The 24,822-nt window shown below is 42.6% G+C and overlaps 1 protein-coding gene across 7 annotated transcripts in view; it reads right to left on the bottom strand.

The window, feature by feature from the left end:
* Positions 1-24,822, bottom strand: part of GLCE (glucuronic acid epimerase) — a 54,989-nt gene that overhangs the window by 7,274 nt on the left and 22,893 nt on the right. For 6 of the 7 annotated variants that reach the window (XM_049812249.1, XM_049812248.1, XM_049812255.1 and 3 more), the window contains one exon: positions 3,273-3,835. In XM_049812249.1, the coding sequence (XP_049668206.1) occupies positions 3,273-3,822 (550 nt within the window). In that variant the 5' untranslated portion in view covers positions 3,823-3,835. Of the gene's footprint in view, positions 1-3,272; positions 3,836-7,485; positions 7,738-24,822 lie in introns of those variants that run through there. The other variant, XM_049812251.1, reaches the window with a different exon arrangement.

The following is a 24,822-nucleotide window of genomic DNA, read 5'->3' as shown; positions in this document are numbered from 1 at the left end:
TGGTAAGAGTTATTTGATGCTAAAAGAGCAATTTAGCCAGCATCTGCAAATCTGCTCCAATTACCTTGGCTCCCCTAAGAGTATTACAAGCGCAGTCTGAAGTGCTGCCTGAGGAAACCAGCCAAGCTCTCCATGCAATACCAGCAGAACATGCCCCAGCTCTTCCACCCAAAGCTGTCCCTTGTCTTCAGAGCTACTGCTCCAGCCCAGCCGTACCCGGGATTAACCCTCCACACATGACTCACTGTCCCAAAAGCTGGTAGCCTTGCAGGACAGCACACTTCTCACTCTTAATTCAGGGTTAGGGTGATTTTAGATGTAAAAGTCTGCATGGACCAGAAGAACCCCCTGGAGCACCACCTCTTTAGAGGATTCAAAGCAGGAAGATCACAGAGTACGTCTTCCATAGCCTGATGTATTGCATTTCACATGCAAAACCCATTGCATGAGCTCAGACAATGTCACATAGCCATGCTTGATATAAAACTTCCACCCTCTGTTATGTTCGTTAGCAGAGATGCACCTGCAGAAAACCCTGCCAAGCTCCAGGCTCTCCTCTGCCTGCCCTTCACCAGCTCCCAGGAGCTGCAGCGTCGGGGTTTGCATGGAAAAACCCTCGTGCCATAAACTGCCTATTGCATCACTGGCTGTGTGGGAAATGAAAACAAACTGTGTGGAGGAGACTTATTTATACACATACCTCCATAAGCAAGCAAACACAGGATACTTAAGATACAGATAAAACCAGGATTCTCCTAAAGTCCTGAGTTTTATTTGGAACAAATTCCCAACCTCTAAATATGAATCCAAAGTGGGAATAGATCACTGTGACCCTCTTGCAGGAAGCCAAGGATATTTAGTACTGTAAACCTTTGCAGGTGTGCAAGAAAAGGAAAAGGAAGATGAAAATAAACATGTTGGCATTCACACCATTTTCCCCCCCTTGGCAATGTCACGCTCAGAAACCAGTTTCTTCTGAAATCTGGTACAATGAAAAGCTTACTTACTAAATGTAAAAAGATACATTTTCATACATATTTTGGTGCTTTGTGTTATTAATAAACATTACTGATGGAGATGTGATGCTTTACTGCTGCCTAAAGAGAAAACCATCGCAGGAAATATTTAAATACCATGTATTAGCTCAACTCCTGCAAGCCAGCTTGCTCATTAATGCAAAGCATTTTCAGTTAAGGGTGCATTCATTGAGACTGAAAGACGCAAAAAAAGAAATCTGCTATGAAAGCTTTACTTGAAATTTATACAAGATGACAAGATTAAATTCTCCAGGTCACAGGACATAACAACACATTAACCTTGCAGAAAGGGAGAAGGTGAAAATATAACATGAGTTTTTTTCCGTCATGCAGCAATATCAGAATCTCTAGGGCTAGAATGATGCAAGGCAAGAGCCTAAAACTGTCTGAGAACGTGTTTTAATATTAAAACCCCTTCCCAACAAACTACAACTCCGACCTGCTTGCTGGATGTCAGTAACTCTATTGTCTTTACAAAACCCAGGCTCTGGCACCACGTTTCACAATGATAGCTCTTAAATGCTGCAAAAAAAGCAAGGTTTATAGATAAATAATCACATTGTCAAGTGTTAAACTCGCTGGTCTCTTGAGGCTTAAGTAGAGAGCAGCTACACACAACAATAGCCTGCAGAATCCATCCTGGTTCTCAATTAGCTCTTACTGAATTTCAGCTTTTTGCTGGAAAACATCACAAGAATTGTGGAGTCCAGTTGCAAAGGGCAAAGGGGCATCTTGCACATCCTCCACATATCATACAAAAACTGGTGGGGCTCCAAGACCTAGGTCCAAGCCCAACAACAAAAGCAGCACCCATGGCTATTATTCATATTCACAAACACTATTTAACCAGCAATGACCACAGCAATTAGAAAGGAAAGCTATTTCCTCAGCCTCTCACAGTGGCTGTAAACCCTGAGCAGGGCAATGTTCACACATAGTGGATGTGTAGTTACCGAGATGCGTTTGCACCTTTGGGAAAGCCCCGAGTTTCAGAGCCCTGCTTCCCTTCCTTGGCAGATATAACAAGGATGAGAGTTTAAAAAAAAAAATAACCAAAATGTGAGAGCAACGTTACAAAAAACTCAACTGACACACTCTAGGCATTTGTTTACGTGAATCCTTTACAGAGAAATTAATTGCAAGACATGCCAGCCTTCTGCAATAACCATATCATGGGAAGAGCTCATATCAACACAGCAGAGCATCACCCATCACTGAGGTGCATGAAAATGAATGTATTTTATTCCTTAAGTGAAAGTTGGTCTTTAATTTATGAGGGGTCACAGTGTCACATTCCATAATAGTTTTATAAAGTCATTGATTTTTTAATATGAAACCTGACAAGAATTTTCTGCCATCAAATCTTTGTCGAGACGAGGGAAGACCTTGCGTCCTAATTACCGATAGCACGGTTTAGCAAAAGTGCAAACTGGAAAGGTTTTACTGTATATTAATTTTATCCAGGGACGCTTCAGTGGCTAGAGAGCTTTTTGACCCTTCAGCAGTTCTCCGAAACCTCCTCGCCTTGCTGCGGGCAGCAGCACCTTTCGCAGGACAAGGCGAGGCGATGCCCTGCCTGCCCTGGGTACAGCCGCGCGGTGGCACCGATTTACCTGGACCCGTGCACAGGACGAGCTTTAGCAAGAACAAATCCCACGCTGCTGAGCAAAACCTTGCCCAGTTGCTCTGGAGCAGCCCAGCAGCGAAGGTTTTGACTGCTGTATCTCCAGCACTGCCCCGGCAATGCAAGGAGACAGGATATTGTTAAACCTGAAGACAAATATCCACTATTAAGCTGCCCGTGAGCGGCCAGGCTGTTCCACAGGTGTTGGCAGTGCTGTTTGGCTCAGACCGTGGGGCTGTATCTGTGCCCGCAGGGAAGCAGGAGCCTCCTCAGGCAGCAGGGCCAGGCTTTTTTATTTAATTTTCTATTTAAAAATAATTTTGGCTCCCTGACAGAGATGACAAGCGTCAACAACAATGCCAAAACCTGACAGCAGCACTGTAAGAGAAGTGTCCCGCCACATCCAGAGTTTGCTGCAACCACTAAAACCAGAGACGAAGGATGGGAACTGGTAAACCTAGTACAAAGCAGAGACTGTGCATGATTTCTCAGAGTAAGTGGGTTTTATCAACAGTATCATGACAAAATTAAGATCACTTTGCATCTCAAATGATGACAGCAAATTTTAAGAAGCGTTTCAACTATTGAAAAAAAAAATACTTAACACAAACCTTCAACACCACTTATGCACTTCACTCTGTCTCGAACCTCTACGTTGTAGCCCTCGAAGGACATGAAGACCCCGTCGGGGTGGTAAGGTGCTCGCTGTGTGTATACTTTGGAGTAGCTATGAGAGAATTCAAACCTGTCATAACCATCGTACTGAGCAATTTTCCCATAAACCTCAAAGTATTTCTCTACCCAGCTGAACGGCAGGAAGACCTCGTTGCCTTCCCTCCTCCCTTTAACGGTGTGCTCATCATTGATCAGACAGTCAATCTCCTCATACTTCAGCCCTGGGGCTTTGTTGCCATTGAAGCCTCCTGCGACGGGGGGGGCTTTCTGCTGCTCCTGGGGCGATGCCTCCTCGCTCTGCTGCCGGGCCAGGTCACTCTCGGAGGCTGCAGCAGCGGCTCGGCGTTCGGGATCAGCGAGGCTGCGGGGAAACGGGCCGGCTCTGTCGGAGGAGCATCGGTTCCAGAGCAGCACCATCACCAGGGTGAAGAGGGCGCAGATGACGATCAAAGTCTTGTAGTTGACCCGAGCTGCCAAGCAACGCATATTCACACCATACCTGCAAAACAGAGAGGGGAGAGGGTTTTAAGATGTGGTGCTTACAGCCGGAGATGTCGGTTCTGCTAGTTCAGAGTCCCGGTGGAGCCCGTCCAGCAGCAGCATCGCCACGTGCGCACCGTGATGGTGCTTGGTGGGAAGGGGACAGGCGGGGGCACCTGGAAGACAATATGGGTTTTTCCAGCTTTCCGCAAGCAACAAGATCAAACGTACCAAGTCACAATTCAACTCCCTGCTGCGATAACAGATTGTTTCACCAAATGCAAAGGATGCAACGAAACAGCAGCAATCACGGGGCAACCGCTTCTAAATAAAAAGCGTGATGTTGATGAGATGCTCAGCAGCCACCGGGAATCAGCGAACAAACTCTCACCGGCCTCAGCGCACAAGGGGAAGAGAAATCTGCAGCAGAATTTAACCGCCACCTACCCAGCACCATGAAAGAGGGATTTCCAACAAAACAGCCTTATAATCAAAACCTGAAGCCCAGAAATATTTGTAGTTCACAGATACCTACATAAAAAGGGATGGCTATTTTTGCCCCCCCCCCCCTTTTTTTTTTTTTAAAGCACAACCTATAAACATTTTCTGAGAAGAAACTCAATGCTCAAGGCTGGATTGATTCTTGATGTTACTGCCCCTCAAATGCACTTTTAAAACAATAATGTGTATGAGGAGGAACAAGCAGGCTGGTAATAGAGGTCTTTACAGCCAGAGCCCCAGCAGGGACGGTGATAGCAGCCCCAAAGGCAGGAGCCTCCAGAAGAAGTGAAGGAGGGACTGGGAAAGGACAGGACCTCCACAGACACGCTCAGGGGCTCACGTGTCCTGGTCCCCCAGGAGAAGGCAGAAACTATGTAAACCCTCTCTCGGGATTTTCTTTTATTATTTTCTTCCTGCAAGATAAACCTCCTGCTGCATGAAGCATGCTCCAACACCACCATTACAGCCCCAAGAGGGAGCAAGGCTGAACAGCATGAAAATAAATCCAGAAGTTGAAGTGATTTAAACACGTTCGCTCAGAAGACCCTAGTTTTGCTGAGGAATGAAGTCCTTCAAACAAATGATGTGCATTTTTCAAATGCGCAGGAATATTTAAGATACACTTCATAAAATCCCTATTAAACAGAAGTTTAATTTCACCTCCCTAGTAAGCCACGGCATCAGAGCCTCTGAGTTAAGTTTTAAACCCGTTGCTTAATTCCAGCCCCATCTGACATCCCCGGGGGCCGCTCAGCAGCTGAGCTGGGGGACTCGTGCAGCCCCAGGCGTGCCAGGATGGTCCAGTGGTGCCGGACCTGACCACTGGTGATTTCAACAAGGTTGTCCAGAAACAGCTGCAGATATTGCGGAGATTCTGCTGATCAGCAGGAGTTAACCATACAGCAATTAAAAGGAGTTTCACCTCGAGTTCCATCCCCCCCTCTTTAAATGGAAATAATCAATTATCTCTCACCAGTTTTATGCTTCCATACTGTAAGCACCATCTGGTCATTTAAAACTGGACTTTAAAAGATAAGTGTCTTATTTTCTGAAAGCCCAGTTTACTACAAGCTTTTAGAGAACATAAATTTATATATAATTGTGTTTTTATGGAAATGCTAACATAAGAATAAATCCAATTTTCTGCATCAGCAGATAATTTCTAGTGATGATGCTTTCAGAATGACCTCAACAAATATGCTCTCCTCTTTTTACACAAAGGGATAATTCACTTTTAAATACGGAATGACATTTCTGACACACTTCACCCCTACCTATAAAACTCAAAATTAATTAAGCCATCTGGATTACCAAGGGATGGGGAGAGAAGGAGAAACACCATCACCACACTTTTTACATCCCTATTACTCCATGCCCATTATACCATGGTTTTAAACAGGCTCCATAGCTGTGAAAACGTCCTGGCTATGCCATTATACACAGCTTTTATTTTATTTTGGTTCTGCTGCCTTGGACAGTAGAGAATTTGGAGCGGTACAAAGCGTTTCCTATGCTCACCTTGCAGCTCCAGGGAAGAGCAGGAGACGCTGCAGGTTGGGTCCAGCTACATCTGCAGCTTCCTGGAAACGCTGCTGAAATATTTAGTTTTTATGAACTATAAATGAACTGAAGAGGACTCGGAAAGAAAAGTGGAGTATTTTCAGAAAACCATCACATTAAGTGTCGCCAGTCACTGAAAAAATCTAGAAATATGTGAGAGGCTTATTACATGTTAAATGGATAGATGGATTTTTATTCAACTGCAGAAAAAGAGAATTCAGAATTTCAACAGTAAAAAGAGGTAATTTAAACCCACAAAGGGACTGTTAAATTGGTTTATTCCCTTGCTGCTCTTATAAACAGGATTTCATCATACCATACTTAAAAGATTTAAGGAGTACAACACAGAAAAGTAGTTTTAAGTTATGAAGTAATATATCTACAAGATCCATGTTTGTTTTCTCCTCATTTTGCTGGATGACACACCTAGCCTCTCTAAGGCTGTTCACCAAAACATCTCCCACCTAAATTTTAAGGTGTAGGCTGTTATCATGAAAGTTGATCCTTATCCCTCAAATAATACTGGAGCTACGGGTTTTAAAAGGCAAATATTTCTGAGAATTCTGGCTAAAATTCCTTTAATTCCTATGCTGAATTACTGGGCTACAGAAATGGCTGCAGCAGAGCAATGCACTGCTGTCATTTACAGCTGGGACTGACACCTGGCACTGGCCTACAGCAACAACACAAATAATCTATAAATTAATACTTGTTTAGTTTTACACTGTTTACGCTTACATAGTTGCTGTACAAATCATTATATAAAAGCTAATTAAAATGCAATGAAATAGCATTTCTTACAGAGCGAACAAGTAGCTTCAAATGTATCCCAAAACAGGGGCGCAATTAGAGAAACTTATTTTGCCAATTCAAGTGAGGTGTCAAGACAAGGTTTTGAGACACTGTTTTTAATGTAAAGAACAAGCAGGTTAAATAAAAATAAAGTCTTGATACCGCTGCTTTATTAATGATGCCTGGAAAGAGGACAAATCTTGGTATTCCGTGCTGTGAATTAGGAATCCACAGTCCCAGCTGTGTATCCAAGAATGACAGATTCAGTTCTGGTACTCAGTTCTTACATGAAACCAAATTATTCGCATTCTAAAAATATATATGTCTCTCTCTCTCTCTCAGGAAGTCCCTTACAAGACAGGGGTTTTTTGATCTGCAAAACTGTGTTGAATATATTAAAAGTAAGAATTTCTCTGAAGTCCAGGCTATTGCCTGGTTTCTGTGTACTCGGCATGGGAACCTTCCTGGTGCTTCACTCGTCATTGCTCAGCTTCAAAGCCCAGGACAAACACGGGAGGCTCCTCTCTTGGATAGAACCATCGATTTAGGCCATTTGTAAATGGAGCAGGCAACGCCGCAGTCTTTTTGCGTACAGTTGTGCTTGTAAGCAATACTCTCCAGCACAGGAAGACCTTGGGGTGTTTTCTAGGTGGGAAGATGCAGCTGCCCAGGACGGGAAGCACTGTCTGTGCCTCCCGGGAGGGTGCACTCCGAAAAGCACTTCTGCTTTCCCAGTCTTAATCAACGCGATGTGGTGAATTCATTTTAAACCAACTGGCGTGGAAGAGGCTAACCTGCAGCAATCCTCGGACTTACCATCCTGATCTTGTTTCAGAAAGCGGGATTTAGTTTCTGCAGAGGGGGGAGACTGCAGCGCTGCTGCTGCCCATCCGCCTGGCGACAGCGTTTTCTCCCTCATGCTTGCACCGGTCCTCGCAGGGTCTGTGTTTGCACAACCTGAACATATTTCAAGTGGAACGGGAAGGCTCTGCTGGGAGGAGGATGCCAAAGCCGCGACATGGTCCTGCTGCCCAGAGCCCTTCCAAAAAAAAACACATCCTCAGGTGTTTTTCAAGTCTCCCTGACATTCAGAGTTAAAAAGACAGACTATTAAAGAGTGGTACGTGCTGACAATGGACACAACAGTTTGCGTAAGGGCTGATGCATGTTACCCAGGCTAGAGGTGAGAATTACTTAAAGCTTTCTCACAGCTCCCAAAGGTCCCATCTGTGCAGGTTACTGGACACACTGCGGTGACAGTGACAGCAGGATGAATGCAGACACGAATACTGCTGCTGGCCACATGCTTGCTTTTATTTTTAACCATTATGCCCGTTTCACCTGGGTGACACAGACACAAACTGCGCTTTCAGATAAGTGTGCGATACAAGCTGCCTGTGGCAACTTCAGTGCTTTTTTTTTTTTTTTTTTTCTCACAGTGCATGGATCAGCTTTTAATAAACCAGATCAATGATCCTCCAAGCAACAGAGATGACTCACATTTAACTCAAATTAAAAGCCCCGGAGGATGCATCACGTGCAGCAAGAGCCCGACTTCCATGGTTCTGCAACCACCCTACTAGCATGAGCAAAGAGCACAAAAAGGGTTTTAAGCTGGTTAAAAATACTAGACGTCATCCTGAATAAATAACCGAGTAAGGACTCAAGAAACCACATCGCAAAGTACATTTCCCAAGAACACATTGGTTGGCATGAAGTTAAAGTATTCACATTTAAATTCTCTGCGTTTAAACAATAATCAAAAGTTGCCCACTGAGTCCCGGAGGTCTCCCAATAGTCTAACGCACTAGCTCTGTGTTTGCTCGCTAGGAAGAAAAACAGTATTTTTACTTAAGACCAGGGATTTCTGCTGAATAGTGATAAGCTACCTATTTACTTTGAAGTCTCTATGCCAGACTAAGCTATTTAGTACAGAGAAAAAAAAAAACCCTGAACAGCGACTGCCAATCTGAGATACACTAAATTCAATATTTAAAGAAAAGATACACCATACAATTTAACAAAAGAAAGGAACAAGACTAGAACTTCAATATATACCCAGACCTAAAAGTTACACTCAGTTACACACAAGCCTCAGATAGAATTTTCCCCCATTTCCTGTTTATTACACACACCAAAATGCTATTTAGGCTAGTCATTACAATGTTATATAATAGAAAAAAACAAAGAACTCAGGAATTGTTTTCAGTAACTGTGGAAAATTCTTTTTGATAATTGTAATGACATCAAAATTTCAGATCCTTTGCCAAAGCTTACTTTTGTCTTAAAATGTGATATTTACGAATCATCTAACTTCCCAACAGCTCTGCATTTCTCAAACATGTTTTACCTGCATCCTCAATCTGCTCGTGTTGGCTCCATCTGTGGATGATTAGACAGAGAGGATCTAAAATATAAAGTGAAGAAGCTGTACCCAGCAGCTTATCCTACAGTTTTCCAGTCCAATTAGCCTAATACAGTTGTATTTGTATCAACACATCTATTATTAAGCATCAGCCAAGTGTGTGGCTACATAATAGTTAACTCAAAAAGTCAAAGTACTTTTCTATGGATACTGATGTTATCATTTCTTCTTAGAAACTGAGATATGCATCTAATTTCAGCATCGGACGCATTCAGTGCTGGTATCCGTGCAGCTACACAACTGGCAAGGTTTTCAAACAGGTTTAGCTGCTGCCTTGAGACATGCAGGGAGTGACTGCACCCCGCCCTCACCCTGCTCCCCTGTGGGACAGCCGTCTTCTCCTGCCCTCTGGACAGACATACATTTCTCTGCACGCAAGGCAGTTAAAACAAGTCAGAGCAAACTATTTCCCCACACGAGAGCAGGATTTTAGTGACTCATGGGCCTTCGACTATCATGCGATCAGGAATGTTTTATGATCTAAAATTAGAAAAAAACATTGTAAAATTGGAAAAAACTAGCATGCTTTGTTGCAGTGAAGTGGAGAAGTTGCTTCAAGACTTCACCAAGGCCCTGGATAACCTAGTCTAAGCCCTGCTTTCAACAGGAGGTGGGGCTAAATGATCTCCAGACGTCCCCTGCAACCTCGACTTTTCTATGCATCCATAGTATGATGCACAACTTCAAGACGGCACGTTGATGTAGTCAACAGAAAACACAGGATCTGTTTATGTTGGTCCTACACAACAAGCACTCGTCTTCTTTCTGAACTCCTGCATATGCTGCACACTTTGAAAAGCATTCATCAGCCTGTATTAAAAAAAAAAAAAATAAATCGAGTATAGCTCAAAGAGTAATTGTAATCTAAACTAGATAGAAAAAAAATTTTTTTTTTTTTAAGATGCTAGGAGGGTGTTCACTTGTCCTGCACTGCAAACGATGGCTTTATCCGTGTGTCTTTGCAAACTGCTCAGCCCGTATGCATTCAGACCAGCTGGGCAGTCCCTGCCACTGCAAAAGCTCTCAGACACCAAAGAGACTAAAGTTGCCTTTGTTTTGCTAGTAAGTCTAGTACAGAATATCACTACAAAACTTTGAAGATGAAATTACTTGTATATTATACTTTTATGCCATATCAGGAAAACCAGTTAGTAGAGACTGCTGCTGTAATTATGAGCCCATTTATTGTACAGTCTAATAAATCTACTTGCTTTCCAGATGGATTAAGCTATTAAACCCCTCACTAATGGCACAAACAATAACTCCAAAATCTAGCTGCTGCTTATGGAGGCATTACACTGCCTCTTTCCAAGCTATCAAGTATTATATTGTTACTATGCAGATTAATGAAGCAAAAGATGAAACCGTTTCATCAGTCTCCCTCATATTTAGGCTTTAAAAGCAATGCCTGAGCAAGTCTCAAGACAGCAGCATTAAGGGCTGTAACAAGACTCTGAGGAGGAGCCTTGCAATATTAATTTCAGGGAGCTGGGCTCTCTCTTCAGGCAGGAAAGGAAAGCCCACCGCACCGCTGCTTTTACAGCACCCCCAGTCCCTTTTTCCTTAGCGGTACTCTGGATGGCACTAGTTATGCCTGTGACTTGACTTTTGCGGATGCCACTGCTACCACGTTCAGCTCAAATTGCTTTTCAGTTAGCTATACCTTTCTAACAGCGTATCGAAGCGCTGAGGAAACACCAGCTGGGAGGGGAAGCAGGGCGGCATACGCAGCCATCGTCTCGGGCTCCTGCAGCGACCGGGTGGGGGGCTGAGGAGCTCCCACCGAACAACCCCAGCGAGCCGGTTGAGGTTCAGCAGCTTTAAGCAGTAACTGAACTGTCGGTTCTGCTTTACAGCGATCCTGGGACCTACAGGCAAAAATAACTGCACCTGCCAACTGTATTTAACTTACAGGAGCAAGCACAAGTATGTGCTCTGATTGCACTGCCAGGCACAGGCATTAGAGCTGCTCATTTTTCTGCTCAGCAACACATTATTACCTTCTTAGAACAACGTAAAATGCATCATTCCAACTATTTGTCTTCATAAAGTAAAAATACAACAACAAACCAAACAGGGGAAGCCCCATACACCTTTTTCTTTACAGTGCTGTTTGGTGAGATATGATGAGTGGACTGTCAGGAAAGGTCTCGCTGTAGGTTAATCATTCAGAGCAAACAAAAAGCCACCTAAAACGACTGCAGGCGGCATTTGCTGCTTTGTGGACATAGATACATCATCTACTCCATCCCACCGTGCAGCGTGGCTGGCAAGAACAAGCAATTGGATTGTTTTGTTCCTCTGGATCATTAGTAACTTCCTCGTAATGAGGCATCTGATCACAACCCCGAAGAAGAAAAAGCAGACTTCACATGAAGAACGTGAGAGCAAGCACACGTCCTTCCTCACTCTCCCTGTCCCAAAACTCCCCACAAAACATTCAAACTATTTGAATCCTCAGCTGCAATGACTACAAGTTATCTGAAAGGTTCAGAAGAGTGTAATTTGACCGATTACTTACATTAGTAAGCTACATATTTTTACTTAAGTGAAATACCCTGATTAACACCATTTTTAGCCTTAAAAACAGTCTCCATGGTATCTCTGTTACCAGCTTCTCCAGTCCTGCAGTCTCCATACAGGTCACATTTAATCATCAGTGCTGGCAACTATTACATTATCATGTCAGCTCCTATTTGTTACTGACTTATTAAAAAAGAGAAGCATTTTATACTGATGACAGAGAGCAGCAAAACTTTAAATGAATATAAATCCCCACTCCCTCTCTGCTCTGGCAGCAGTTCTCTCGCATACGTGTGTGAAAATAGTAATTGTGAATATGTGTTAATATATAAAGTACACATGGTTTTAGCAGTGCTATCTCTAATGGACTGATATGCTGATTTATATCCTCAGACAACTTTGCTGATAGAAAGCCTGCAGTACCTGCCTGTTGGTTAAATCGTTATAACCTTTATCTTAAAGGTGGGAAGGTATTTTACATGTAAGCTGCAATCAAGGAATAGTCAAATCATAACAAAAAGGAAGATAACACATTTAAACAGTAACACAGCACACGCTTTCTAAGTAGATGGATAATGTTCAGTCAGGTATTGAACTGAATGCACGGATGTCCCACTGTATGTGCCATGGGGGACAGAGGGGACAGGAGCGCCCAGCTGAAGCCCCTGCCACCCCAGCCACACGGCTGTCTGGAAACACTCACTCAGATCTCAGCTTTCTGCTGGAGGCCAGCATCTAAGGCCAAATTCCTTTAATGCAGGGACTGATCCAGTACAGCGGCAGTAATTTAAATTTTGATCATGCCACTGGAGAGAGGATAAACCACATAACTCATGGTCTATTTAGCCCTAAAAAGTCAGAACATATCTGCTTTGGAAATCCGTTTCTACAGCTCAACGTTATGCACGTACATCTTTAAGGCTGGTAAGGTAAAAAAAAAAAAAAAAAAAAAAAAAAGGCAGCAGAATTTTCCCCTCCTGCTTCCCTTTTCATGGCATGGTGAACAGATATCAAACCTACACACCTGGGGTAAAGTTTTGGAGGGTCTTTGAGAGAAAGAGACCTGCTTTTCAAACCACAGACACAGGATTTCCAACCTAATTCTAGGCTGGATTTAGGAATCATTAAAAAAAAAAAAAAAAAAAAAGAAGAGAGACAGTGTCTAAGCTGTGCAGACCACAACAACACAGGACAAAGCATCTAGCATCACAAGGTTATGTATCGTAGCATATCTGTGGCTTATAGCAACAGAACTTAAATAATAGCATCAACCCTGTGCTTAGCAAAGCAGGTTTAACAAAACAAAAAAGCCATGTCTCCTTTTACCCAGCCTGCTATCATCACCTGCTTCAGGACAAGTTTTGCGTGTCACACACAGCTACCCCAATCCAGGTGCGAGAAATCATCTGCATCTCTTGTTTACCTGTCTCTGTTGCAAACATACATTAGATGAACTAAAATGCAAAGCCTGAAGCTCGGTTTCCCTCGTTTTTTTTAGAAGAGAGGGCAACATCAAAAGCACCCCTCTCCACCAGACCCGAGGAGCTGCCTGGCTGCTGGCGCAGAGAATCACTTCTGCTGATTTCACAAGCAGATGTGTTTTCCCTGGAAATTAATGGAAAACAAACACACAGCCTAGGATCAAAATGAGATTTTTCACTATCACTTTACATTTTACTGGCTTATCAGAAATGCTTGAAAGTTGTCTCATGCAGTTACGTACACATTAGCAACTATGTTCTGCAACTAAATTCTTTCACCAAATGACGTGACACCATCACCCAGGCACAACACGGAGCCAGCTTGTAGCTGAGCTCTCCGACTCCTTTGCTTTCCTAATGTATTGGGAAATAATGGCCGTAAGTATCGAGCAGCCAAAGCAGCACAAGTTTCCTTCATTCTGAAAAAAAGAGTTTATCTGTTTTGCTCTCAGCATATGCACTGGGAGACCTTTTACACGAACAGAAGAGGAAAATCTTTTACCCCGGTGCCAATAGAGGCAGCACAGCTCAGTGACCCCGACTGTGTAAGACCTGTTGACACTTTCTTGCTGCCCAGAAAGCCCAAAGTTCACTTTGTGCTTTTCATTTCCTCCCTACCAGGTTCCCCTTAGGAGCTTCCAGTAAAAAATCCCAATTTAGAACATCATAATGTTCTTCCTGCCATCAAGCAGCCTGATAGGCAGCGCACATTTTGGTGGGAAAGACAGAGCGGTGTTTTCTTTCCCGACAGGGTTTCACGGACATTAACGGAGCGGACAGAGATGCAGGCACTTCTGCTGCCAACTCATTACAACGCCTACAAGAATTCAATACAAAGTGTGCTCCAAATTACAACTCGGACAGCTGGCAAGTATTTGGCGTGCCTGCTCGCATGCAGCCTTCAAATAAAAATAGAAGAACCCTTCTAGTCTGAACACTGCCACCATTTAAAAAGAGTGGGCACGGGACTTTGGAGAGTACGCACACCTCGCCCTAAAAATTACACGGTTCCTATCAAGCAGATGAACTTTGAAGACATGGTCCAACAGCTTCACAAGACCATGTTTTTGTTTGGCTATTGCTAGTGAGTTTTGTGTAATTTCTGCAGTTAATCATGACTTATCTTCCAGTAAGTGATAGATACACAGATTCTGCAAGTGACAGTGCTGCAAGCGCCAGCGTCACAGCAGTAAAGGCATTAGCAGTTCCCTCATGCACTGCTTCTAAGTGCTCCCGTGAAAGCTCAAATCTCTGGGAAGCCCAAACCCCCACAGTTTTGGTTCACCGATGTTTACAGTTTATTATTGGCGTAAACCATTCACAACTGTACTCGTACATACATATTCTGAAGGTATAGTTTCATTGGCTTTTTCTTTCACTATGCAAAAAGCAGAGGTTAAGGAAGTAACGCTGCTTATAGCAGAGAAATAAATAAAATCTGTTTTAAGTTAGAGGAAATGGCTAAAAATGCCTCATTTTTTTTGCTTAGCAAACCCTGGCGCTCTGTACAGATGGTTCTCCAGGAAAGAGTTACGTATGGTAGTTACTCAATCACAGAATTAAAGGTTTCAGTGAAATTTTGCTGCTTCACCAACTGAGTATTTCTAAAGAGAATGACATGGATAACAACAAGCAATGCCACTTAAAAACTTTAATAGAGAGACTTGCCAGGAAATTTTGAAGCTTCGATTATAATTGCTTTCATGGGTATTTTCTCACAGTGTTCACTTAGGAAAAAAAACACTGAAATACTTTTCCTCAAAGTACCTCATATCATATATTAGTAGTGCCTGAACCTCAATATTGATAAACACAAGCTAAGCAGCAACATAAAGCATAAAGTTTTCCATAGGTGCTGGTTTGAACAACAAATAGAGGGAGCAGAGACCTCAGCGACGGCCACCTCTGGGGTTTACAGCCTGGCTTAGACACAGCCTGGCTGTGTAAACCAAAGTGGACGGGCACTAGGAGCGTCCCACTGATGCTGAAATAAAGCAGTGCCTGTGCATGGCCCCACTTTGAACTATTGCTTTCTAACAATCAGTACACAAAAATATACGCACCAGGTAATGGTGTCCAAGCTGTAGATAATGGGGAACAGGATCAAGGCAGAAGAGCAAATGCCCAGCGGCGGGGTCTCCGATCCACAAGACGTCTATTTCTGGGGAGAGGTGCTGCCTTTCCTTCTCCTAATCCTTCAAATCAAGCTCAGTCTGGCACTTCATTCTCCAAATAACAGTCTGTCCCAGCAGAGTTTATGTTTAGACTCTGGCATTAACCCTGGCAAATGTGTTTGGAAACCTTCTGTTTCTAGATTTTTTCCATATTCAGCACGCCAGAGATTACTCAGAGGCAGCAGCGCTGGGTACTGGGGAGACCAAGATAACGTACAAATCCTGTTTTTATTGAAGTTCACCACAAAGGCTGAGCTAGCTTTTACGTAAGGCACAACAGTAACTTTAATTCTGTTTTTTAGAATACAGCCCATGAATCCATATAGGCATGTAATAAGGTATAAGATAGAGATATCCTTTTAATTTACCTTTTTTATCCTACTTTTCAGCTCCTTAGAAGAGCTGATGAAAAAAGAGGGCAGAACAAAATTAGAAGTGATTTAAAAGCATGCTGAAAGCTACTTGATAGCAAACTGCTTTGGCCATGAATTATTTTGTATAGCTATGACAGTGAATTATTTATTTTTAAGCACAGGAGGTGATTACTATTAAACATTCAATAGACAAAAAAAAAAATTACCAGTGAAAGGAAAGGTCAGGACGACTGCTGAGAAGAGAAAAAAGGTTTTCAGAGAAGACTCCCCTCTTCAGGAAGAGATGCAGGTCAGTGAAGTGCAAAGAACTATTGCATGGGGAGAGACGAAATATTTTTGTCCGTGGCTCCTGTGTTCCGCTGATTTCTAAGATTCTTTAGTTTTTTGCTTCCAACAAAACTGGGATGCATACCTACAGTAATTATAGACTTGTATGTCCAACACACAACCTAACACAGGCTTGGCAGGATTTGTAGCTTTAAAATTCTAGCAAACAAACTATAATTTGATCAGTCAAAACAGCTTTTCTTTGTAAGAAACATAAATGCAAACTCTTCAGACTTCTTATTCAGGGGGACCAGAGCCACAATGCAGGATGAGAGATCAAATGCAGGAACCTGGCTGTGGGATACCCCATATGCCTGTCTATTCTCCAGCTCTATTCGGGAAGGCCACGTCTAAGTTTAAATAGTTTTGCCAGTTGGAGCAAACAACAGATTTCACTCTTAAAGACAGCAGGAAATACCAGACATTAAAATTCTACTGTAGTGCCAGATTCTTTGTTTTTGTGACTTTTTTACGCCTATTCCTGCTTGAAAAATGAATTCACATTTTACAAGCATTCTACCCCAATATTTTAAGCATCAGGGTCTCGGTTCTTCTAATATTTGTAGGCAGCATTTCATCCATGATTTAAACCTACACTTTTTAAACCAAACACAAACAAGCCTACAAGGCAACTCCACCCCACCAGGAACAAGTCCCAGTGATGCGTGTTGTTTGACGAAGAGCTGCAACACTGAGTTGCATCAAACTAGATGAACAAGCAGCATTTTCACAGGCAAGGCAAGGATGGATGCTGTGCATGAGCGGCTGCTCCAGCAGGAGGGTGCGGAAGGGCCCAGGGAAGCACCCACTCCTGGAGATCACCAGCTACCAGGGGAGCACCAGCTAAAGCATCAAGGGCACAGAGCATTGCCTGCAGGACTTTCCTGTTTCTGTTCAATGTTTTTCACTAACAGGGATTATTGTCCCCATCGTCCAGTACATCTGCCAAAGCTAGGAAAGCATTGCAAGTACAGTGGAAAATAGGATGCTTAATAAACTAAGAAAGTCAACTGGAAAAGAAAAATTTCAACAAATACAAGTTATTCAGACAGGACTAACCAAATCCACAATGAGAAGGCAGAAGTTGTCCCACTAAACAGGATGGCTTTGGGTTTTGAGGGTTTTGTTGTTTGCTTTTTTAAAAAATATTTAGAGGTTATACTGCATTGCAAATTAAACTCCAGCAGGCTGTTGTGACAAAAATCACCACAGGATGGGTATACACATGGAAATGGCTTACAACAACCCTCCTGCTCTGCTCAGCATTTCTGGAGATGCAGCCGGAACCCTGACCTGCTATGAGTACCGCTCCAGGACACGGGCAATTCAGAGAGCAGCAACAGGGACAGATCCACACCACTGTTTTGTGAAGGCACGTTCCCCGTGGCCTCTTCAAGGCCAACTATGATCCATTCTGCATCTCTACGGACACGCTCTCTGCTCCAGTGCTTGGATATCAAAACCAGTTGTTACAATCAAAGTTGTTTATTTAGTTGGCTTTTTATGGAATATTTATGTCATTTCCTGGAGCAGTTGATTTAATTTCATCCCAGCCTAATGGGACTTCAGCAAGTTTAAGTGGTTTGTCCTTAGGAGAGGCAGCCTTACAGAAGTGTGTCCACGCATCCCCTACAGAAACTCCTTTTTTCATGTCATTTGCTAGTGAAGAGGTAAAAGAAAAAAAAAATTCACTGTGCTTTACAACATTTAAAAACATTTAATGGAGGATAGATGTTACAACAATGGTTCTATTCAGTTTGTCTAGCAGCTTAAAGTGGAAGCTTGTAAAGTATCTTTTTGCACTGTGGCAAAAAAAGCTCTGCGTATATTCTGGTGGCTACATCTTTCCAGTTTGTACTTTAGAATTTAGGTTAACTCACACTTAACCTAACAAAAAAGCCCTAACGATCAATTAAACTCTCAAACTCTCTTCCATAGCAAGCTTCCCTTCCCTAGCTCAATCTCAAGATACAGTAATCCAATCCTGAAAAAAGAAAAGAGCCTCAGCCTTTCAAGAAAAAAAAAAGGGGGGGGGGGGGGGGGGGAGGGGCAAGGAATTCATCTGGATATCCTGGAACATAAAAAATGGAAGCGAGCAAGCAGCTCTCAAAGTGTCAAATATTTTCTAGTGGTGTGTCTCTGGACATCAAGCCTCTTCTGACTTGCCCTGCTAGCGAACAGATGCCACCACAACCTATTTCTCCCTTTTGTGGGAGCACAATACAGAGTCTGCTTATGCTCCTCCCGCCACCTCCTCGGGATCAGGGGCAGGACCACTCCACTTCTGCTGGGATGAGGCACGTTTCAATTTTGCTCTCCCAAGCGGCTGCCCTCAGGGGGTCCCAGAGACCGTTGCGAAGAGGGGACCGATGGTTTCTTCTCAGTGCGGAGAGCAGTGCCGCCCAGCAGCGCGCCGACAGCCCTCCTGGGGGTTCCCCGGGAGGAGGCTGTGTGCCCTCCCACGCTCCGGACCTCCATCCCTCGGAGGGAGATGGAGGCACAGCTGCACTGAATTGCTTCTCACAGGCTAGAAGAAATAGATGAAATGACTCCAAACTCCTCAGATTCACAATAGATTCAGAAGATGAGGCTTGCGTAATTTCCATTTGGATAGAAAAGGCTTTTGATAAAGTTCATGTGCAGGAGGCAGCTCTTTGCCTACATGCAAAATCCTCGGTTCGCTATGAAAGATGAGTAGCTTACCAATTAAATTTGCCACAGTCCTTCCCATCACACCCTCTCTCTCTATGCAGCAGTGCTGGACCAGTTAAGTCACAGCAATAAAAAGAGTTCTTAAACCCCAGAAATCATAAACTTACAAAAATATCCCAACTATGCACAACCGTTCTTCCTTATGAAACTCTGTTCTCCATTAGCCTTTGTAACAAAGACTCCTCCCCACTTCCACCTCAATAATTAGGGGATTGAAGAAGTCTTGACTGCAGTTTCATATATTCAGGAAAGAAAAGAATTTATAAAGAGACAATGCTCAGCTCCAAATGCGGATTTACAGTCAATGTTAATCCAGAGGGAGTCTCTAACGATCTTCTTTGGCTCCACTTCTCAAGATAGATTTTAGCTGTTCTTCCTGTTGCAATACAAGTTGCAATATACCAAGTTATAATGTTACAACAGGATACTCGCTATTCTTTTAAGAAGTGGCACTCAAATTTCTTCAACCTCTAAATGCTGAGCAACCCACAGAATTCTATTCTGCAACCCAAACTTAACTGCTCTTGACAACATAATCTTTCTGCTTTTCTTCTTGGGATCAGTCGCATGCAAAAACGCCTAGAGTCAACTGTAGCGTCTAGCAGTATCATTAAACAAAAGACACGGACAACAGATACTTCACGTGCTTCAAGGGAAATAACTGGCAGTGGAATAACCTCGATCCTAACACGCACAGACTGATTTTGGTCTGTGGCTTCACGATGGTTTCCATTTCCTCTCCAGGCTCTTAGTTTGATTGGATTAACTTTAGCTACAGGCCCTCCAGCAATAGTCCCAGTTGAATTTTCACATTAAAAAAAAGTGGGATGGGGCTTTTAGAGCTGCAATTCAGCTGGGATTGCAGGGTTTAATACCTTCAGTGCTACCAGGTCAGACTAAACATCATGCAGCCATCAAGTAAAGACTCTTGTGCTCAAGGATACTGTGATGCCCCTACAGCAACAATTTCATCTTTAAACTATTTCAGCATACAAGCAGCTGCTGTCAATAAATTCTCCTAACTAACTCTCCTCCCTAAATCCTTCTGAACATCCCAGATTAGCTGAGCTCATGACCTGGCTGCACATAATGCTTCTGGATTACATTTGCGCCCATCCAAACCCTTGCACTTACCACACTATTATCACCCAGCACACACATGTCACCGCAGGATTGGTAACCTGGCACTGAATCTCCTCTGCTTTTTAAAATGTCACATATTATAAAAAGGTGAGTAGTGGGGGGAGAAAACTACTGTCTCCTTCAGCCAAAAATACCATTTCACTGGGAGCAGGATCACACTCAGCAATGCCCTTTTCCTCAGAGCAAGCAGGCAGTTTGTTTTAAGAACCGCCACGTTACAGAACAAACCCTCAAGGAAATCAGCACACATTTTTTAATCTTTGACTCTTCAGCTCCATTTATTGTAGACTTTTTATTGGCTTGCAACTTGCCATGCAAGTTAATCAAAACGCTGTGGGATACTGGTGGAGAGATGGTTACGGGAACAGACCAATTTTACCACCACAGACTGCAGATGTGCACACCTTCAGCCAAGCATCTTTGCTTCCTGACTTTTCTCTGCACCACCTCCCAACCCCAAAATTTTCTTCTTCTATTCTCTTCTTGCATCTTATTTTACACAAATTAACCTACAGGAGTTTTGCTACAGACTTCAGGAAGAACACGATTTCACTTCTGCACTGCAAATTTTTACCGCATACCTGTACGACAGTCACTGCCTGAAGCCTGCAAGCAATTCCCCTGTCCCAGCAGCGAATGGAGGTGTTGGCGGCTGTACCCACATAACCAGTATTCCTGCTGAAACCCAGGCAGGCACAGGCCCAGAGCTGCTGCAAAGTCCTCCTAGCTCCCAGTCAGTAGGGCAGATGAGTTATATTAGACCTTGATACTTACACCGAATACTTTGAGTAGCCCCACGTAAATCAGTAAAGATGCATTCAATATCCTCGGAAGACAGGGACATTTTCACCGAAGCTACACAATGTAAATCCTCAGAATCCCAAGATTTACCTACTACTTCTTATAGAATTCCATTTATGAAAAAACAGCTATTAACATGAAACAATCAGGATAAAGGCAGTTCTCTTATTTAGTTGTTTTCCTGCAAAGAGAGGCCACAATTCCCTCTGTCTCCCCCAGCGCTTCATGTAAAAGAGAATGATTTGCGATAGATGCGTGGTCTTTGATCACTACTCTGAAACTGAATCTAATGGACCGTAACCTACCAACCTCTCCTGCGTCAATAAATAATATATGAATATGTATTCATACAAACACGCACGTATAATGTATTAGGACAGCAAGTCAGAACCAGCAGGAAAATATTCTCTTCTTTTTCAAAATAGGTTAAATCGTCACCACTTTATGCATCTGCTCCTGTTGCTAAAAGCACTCAGTTTTGTAGTTTACCTGCTTTTTCCAATGCAACTTCTGCTCTGCAGAAGTAGGAGTTGATTTTTCTATTTTAAATAAACTGCTGTGAAACATCAACAAGCCCAATGCCTACTCTCCCCCACAAAGGTAGGCAGCATTGCTACCACAAGCTTAATAGCAAGGAAGATTTCAAAGTAAGAAGGAACAAACAGGAAGGATGCAATCAAGTTAGCTGTTCTGGGGAGAAGCAAAGCAAACTTCCAAGAAGCTTTAAGAACAGTCCAAAATTTAAGTAAGTTCAATATAATTGAGAATTCCTTCATTATGAAGTATCTCCAAAACAGCATATGCAAAAATTCTATTTGCAAGCAAGAAAACCCAAGCCAACCCAAACCCCTTTCACAATCATTCTGAAGATGAAACCAATTCCAAGGACTCTCCTGTGCCTAACTCCAGATCAGCATCCTCAACCTTCCAACTGTGACTTGTAGCCAAGGAGGTGTCTATGACTAAACTGATGGGGTTTTTTCTTCCAAAACCACACATTTTCAAATGACAGAAAGTCTTGTCTTAAGACACTGGGGCAAAAACTTAAAGCCCAGACAGAGGATATTGTCCACAGTAAAGACACAAGTTAAAAATACTTAAACTGAACAGAAAATACTGACACAGGAAGGTTCCCAAGCAATCCAGTTACACAATGAGCACTGACCCTCTCTCTCATCTCCACACCGTCTATTCTAAACCACGAAACATGCAACTCATTAACAGAGGAAGCAGGGAAGAAGAAGAGATGAGTCAACTAAATATCACCTCCTGATCTGAAATACTTTTCTTTAGATTTCCTAGAAAAACTTTTATTGTTAAAGCAAGAAAGAACTCATTTTGCAGCAGCAGTTCCTGAAGTGTTCATCTAAATACAAATTGCACTATTTTCACCTATTTTTACATTATTTAAAATATCTAGTTTTGCTGCACAGATTTCAGAAAAAAAGATAGTATTTCCAGTTTTAAACTGGCAGTAGAACGTTTTAATATCTTAGTTCAACTCTCTGATGATAGTGGTTTATGTTAACTCCTGCTGATTCACAGCAAGCAATGAGCACTCTTCACTACATCCCAGAACAGCAAAAATTAGAGATGCTCAGGTCACTAGAAGATACTCTAGCTTCACTAGAAGATACTAGAATAGCTTTGCCTCTTTGGAGGAAGAGCTTTTACCAAAATGAAAATATCTTTATCAAAAATACAAGAAAATATAAACTATTTAACATCAGCTAAATATATTCAGAATGAAGCCTCCAGCACTCAATAAGCTAAAGGAAATCTCCACTTGATGAAAATTCACTCAACAGGTTGCCTTTTAGACTTTATAGAAGTCCTCATAGTTCAGACACTCGGCTCAGTTCCACAAATAGGACAGCACGAGCTGACCTCAAATCTTACTCTCCACTGAACGCAGAGAGGAAAACTTCAATACTTGAAAAGACAGACCACAGTGAAAGTCAGCACGCGCAGCACCAGTTTATCCTGGTTCCCGGCTCGCCAACTTGCAAGATGATGAACACAAGAAATGCAGAGTTGAAAGAGGAAGGAGAACGACCATGGAGGGAGGAGAGCTTTATCAATCTATTTATATACAAACATAACGATTGCTTTATAGACAAGTTATGTCTATCCTACAATGAGGTTATTAATCTAATGAAAATAGATCAAGAAAAATATGTTGAGACTGACAATGATACTATACCTCATCATTAATCCTGATCATATAACCTTGCTACAGGCAAAAGAGCTATTAAGATGAAGACACTTAAATCACTCTACAGATGGAACTCATCACAGCACTGTAAAAATGGTTTATTAGCAATACACTTCAAAGTATTATCTGAAATTTTATAACATGTTATTTAGTATGTATTTAATATTTGTTGTGGCTTTACTGTTGCATCTTAGTTAAAAGTTTGTACTATTAATGATAGGTCTGCCACTGACAAATGTAGCACTGCAAGCATAATTTACTCACAAGTGGGTTCTTTGTGGGGAGTTTGTCTTTTGAGCAACTGGCAATGGCATTGCCAAAAAAATCTGCAAACATGCAAAGATCCAGTTAGCAATTAAGCATTAACAAAAGTTTCGCTGATTATACTGTTTATGCTGAACACATTCAGCAATATGCACTGCAGCAAGAAACTGCATATACAGACAGGATAAAGTGATTCATAGCATTTCTGTGCTAGCAGCTTTACTGAAAATTTAAATAAAAAGAATTTTCAAAGTAAACATTTTAAGCAGAAACGTAAGCATTTAGTATTCTATGCATATATAAGCATTTCTATTTTATGCCTTACAAGCATTTCTGTTCTATACATTATAAGCATTGACTAATAATGCAAAAAGAGTGGTTTTGACTTATTTCCTAACGTCACTGCTAATTTTCAGAAATGATGGTGCCTGGAAGACATCAAGTAAAGACGCGAAAAGCTAAAACTACTGGTTACTTCTGCCCTTTGCATTGCAGACACCATGAGCTGCCAGGCATGACACAAAGCAGGTGGGTTCCTGATACTTCAGAAGAGAAGACATCGATGCAGTCTTCCCACTACGTCGTACAGCCAGAGGCAGACAGCGCTGTGAGCTGCCGTGCCATCCTCTGCCACAGAAAGACACGTGGATTGATATAAAATTTGTTAACTGCAAGCATCAAGGTGTGTAAGTAGACTACCTCCATTAACGTAAGTTACTGCAGACCAACGAGTTTGATCCAAAAGCATTTCCATTTTAGCTGGAGCTAGCACTGCGTTACAGGAAACGCACTTGTAAGGCTTAATGTTGTTAGATGGATGCAAAGACAAAGTATTTGCTTGTGAGCAAGATGTACAAAATGCCATTAGGGAAACTGCGAGAGAGAACGCTAATGCCATATTCATCTCGAAGAAATTGCCGATGGCTCTACCTATTCAAGTGGTTACTAGCTCTTGAGAGTCACTTGCAGAAGACAGGGGAAACCCAATTACGGAAAATAGCAATATCTTTGTCAAAAAACAGCAAGCAATTAAATCTCCCCTACACATGGAAACATGTATTAAAGCTAATTATTGTACATCGGTCAATGTAATTGCAACTCAAATGCAACATGGTCCACGTAATTAGTTGGCACTAATGGAAACCTCATAATGCAACAGATGTATTAAAACACTCAGAGTCGAGAATATTTCCTCACAGTACCAGGAAGTCATGCTACTTCTCTTGTGAATTTAAGGAGCACTTTGCCAAAGAGAAGATGGATGGATATCCGACACCACTCCCCTCCCTTCCCCGATATCAGTATCTGGGGTTACGGAGGTCCTCATACCTAAAGGAACGTGCCCAGTTGATGGAAGGTCCCCCACACTCCAGCTGCAGCCTGTGAATGCCCCAGCCCAGAGAAAACTGGGCTCACCATTGAGCTGCCCGGGACCCACTGCTAGAGGCTGCAGCAAGAGCTACTCTCAACAACTTGGATTTGGACAGATCAGGTTATCAGCTTTGATAGCCTTGTTAACAGAATCAGAGAACGGTTTGGGTTGGGAGGGACCTTAAAGATCATCTAGTTCCAACCCCTCTGCCATGGGCAGGGGCACCTTCCACTAGACCAGGTTGCTCAAAGCCCCATCCAACCTGGCCTTGGACACTTCCAGGGATGGGGCATCCACAACCTCTCCGGGCAACCTGTTCCAGTGCCCCACCAGCCTCAGAGT

Source organism: Accipiter gentilis, chromosome 10, assembly GCF_929443795.1.
Source record: "Accipiter gentilis chromosome 10, bAccGen1.1, whole genome shotgun sequence".
Lineage (NCBI taxonomy): Eukaryota > Metazoa > Chordata > Aves > Accipitriformes > Accipitridae > Astur > Astur gentilis.
The sequence above is the reverse complement of the archived record's forward strand: the minus strand, read 5'-3'. Positions and strand labels throughout refer to the sequence as shown.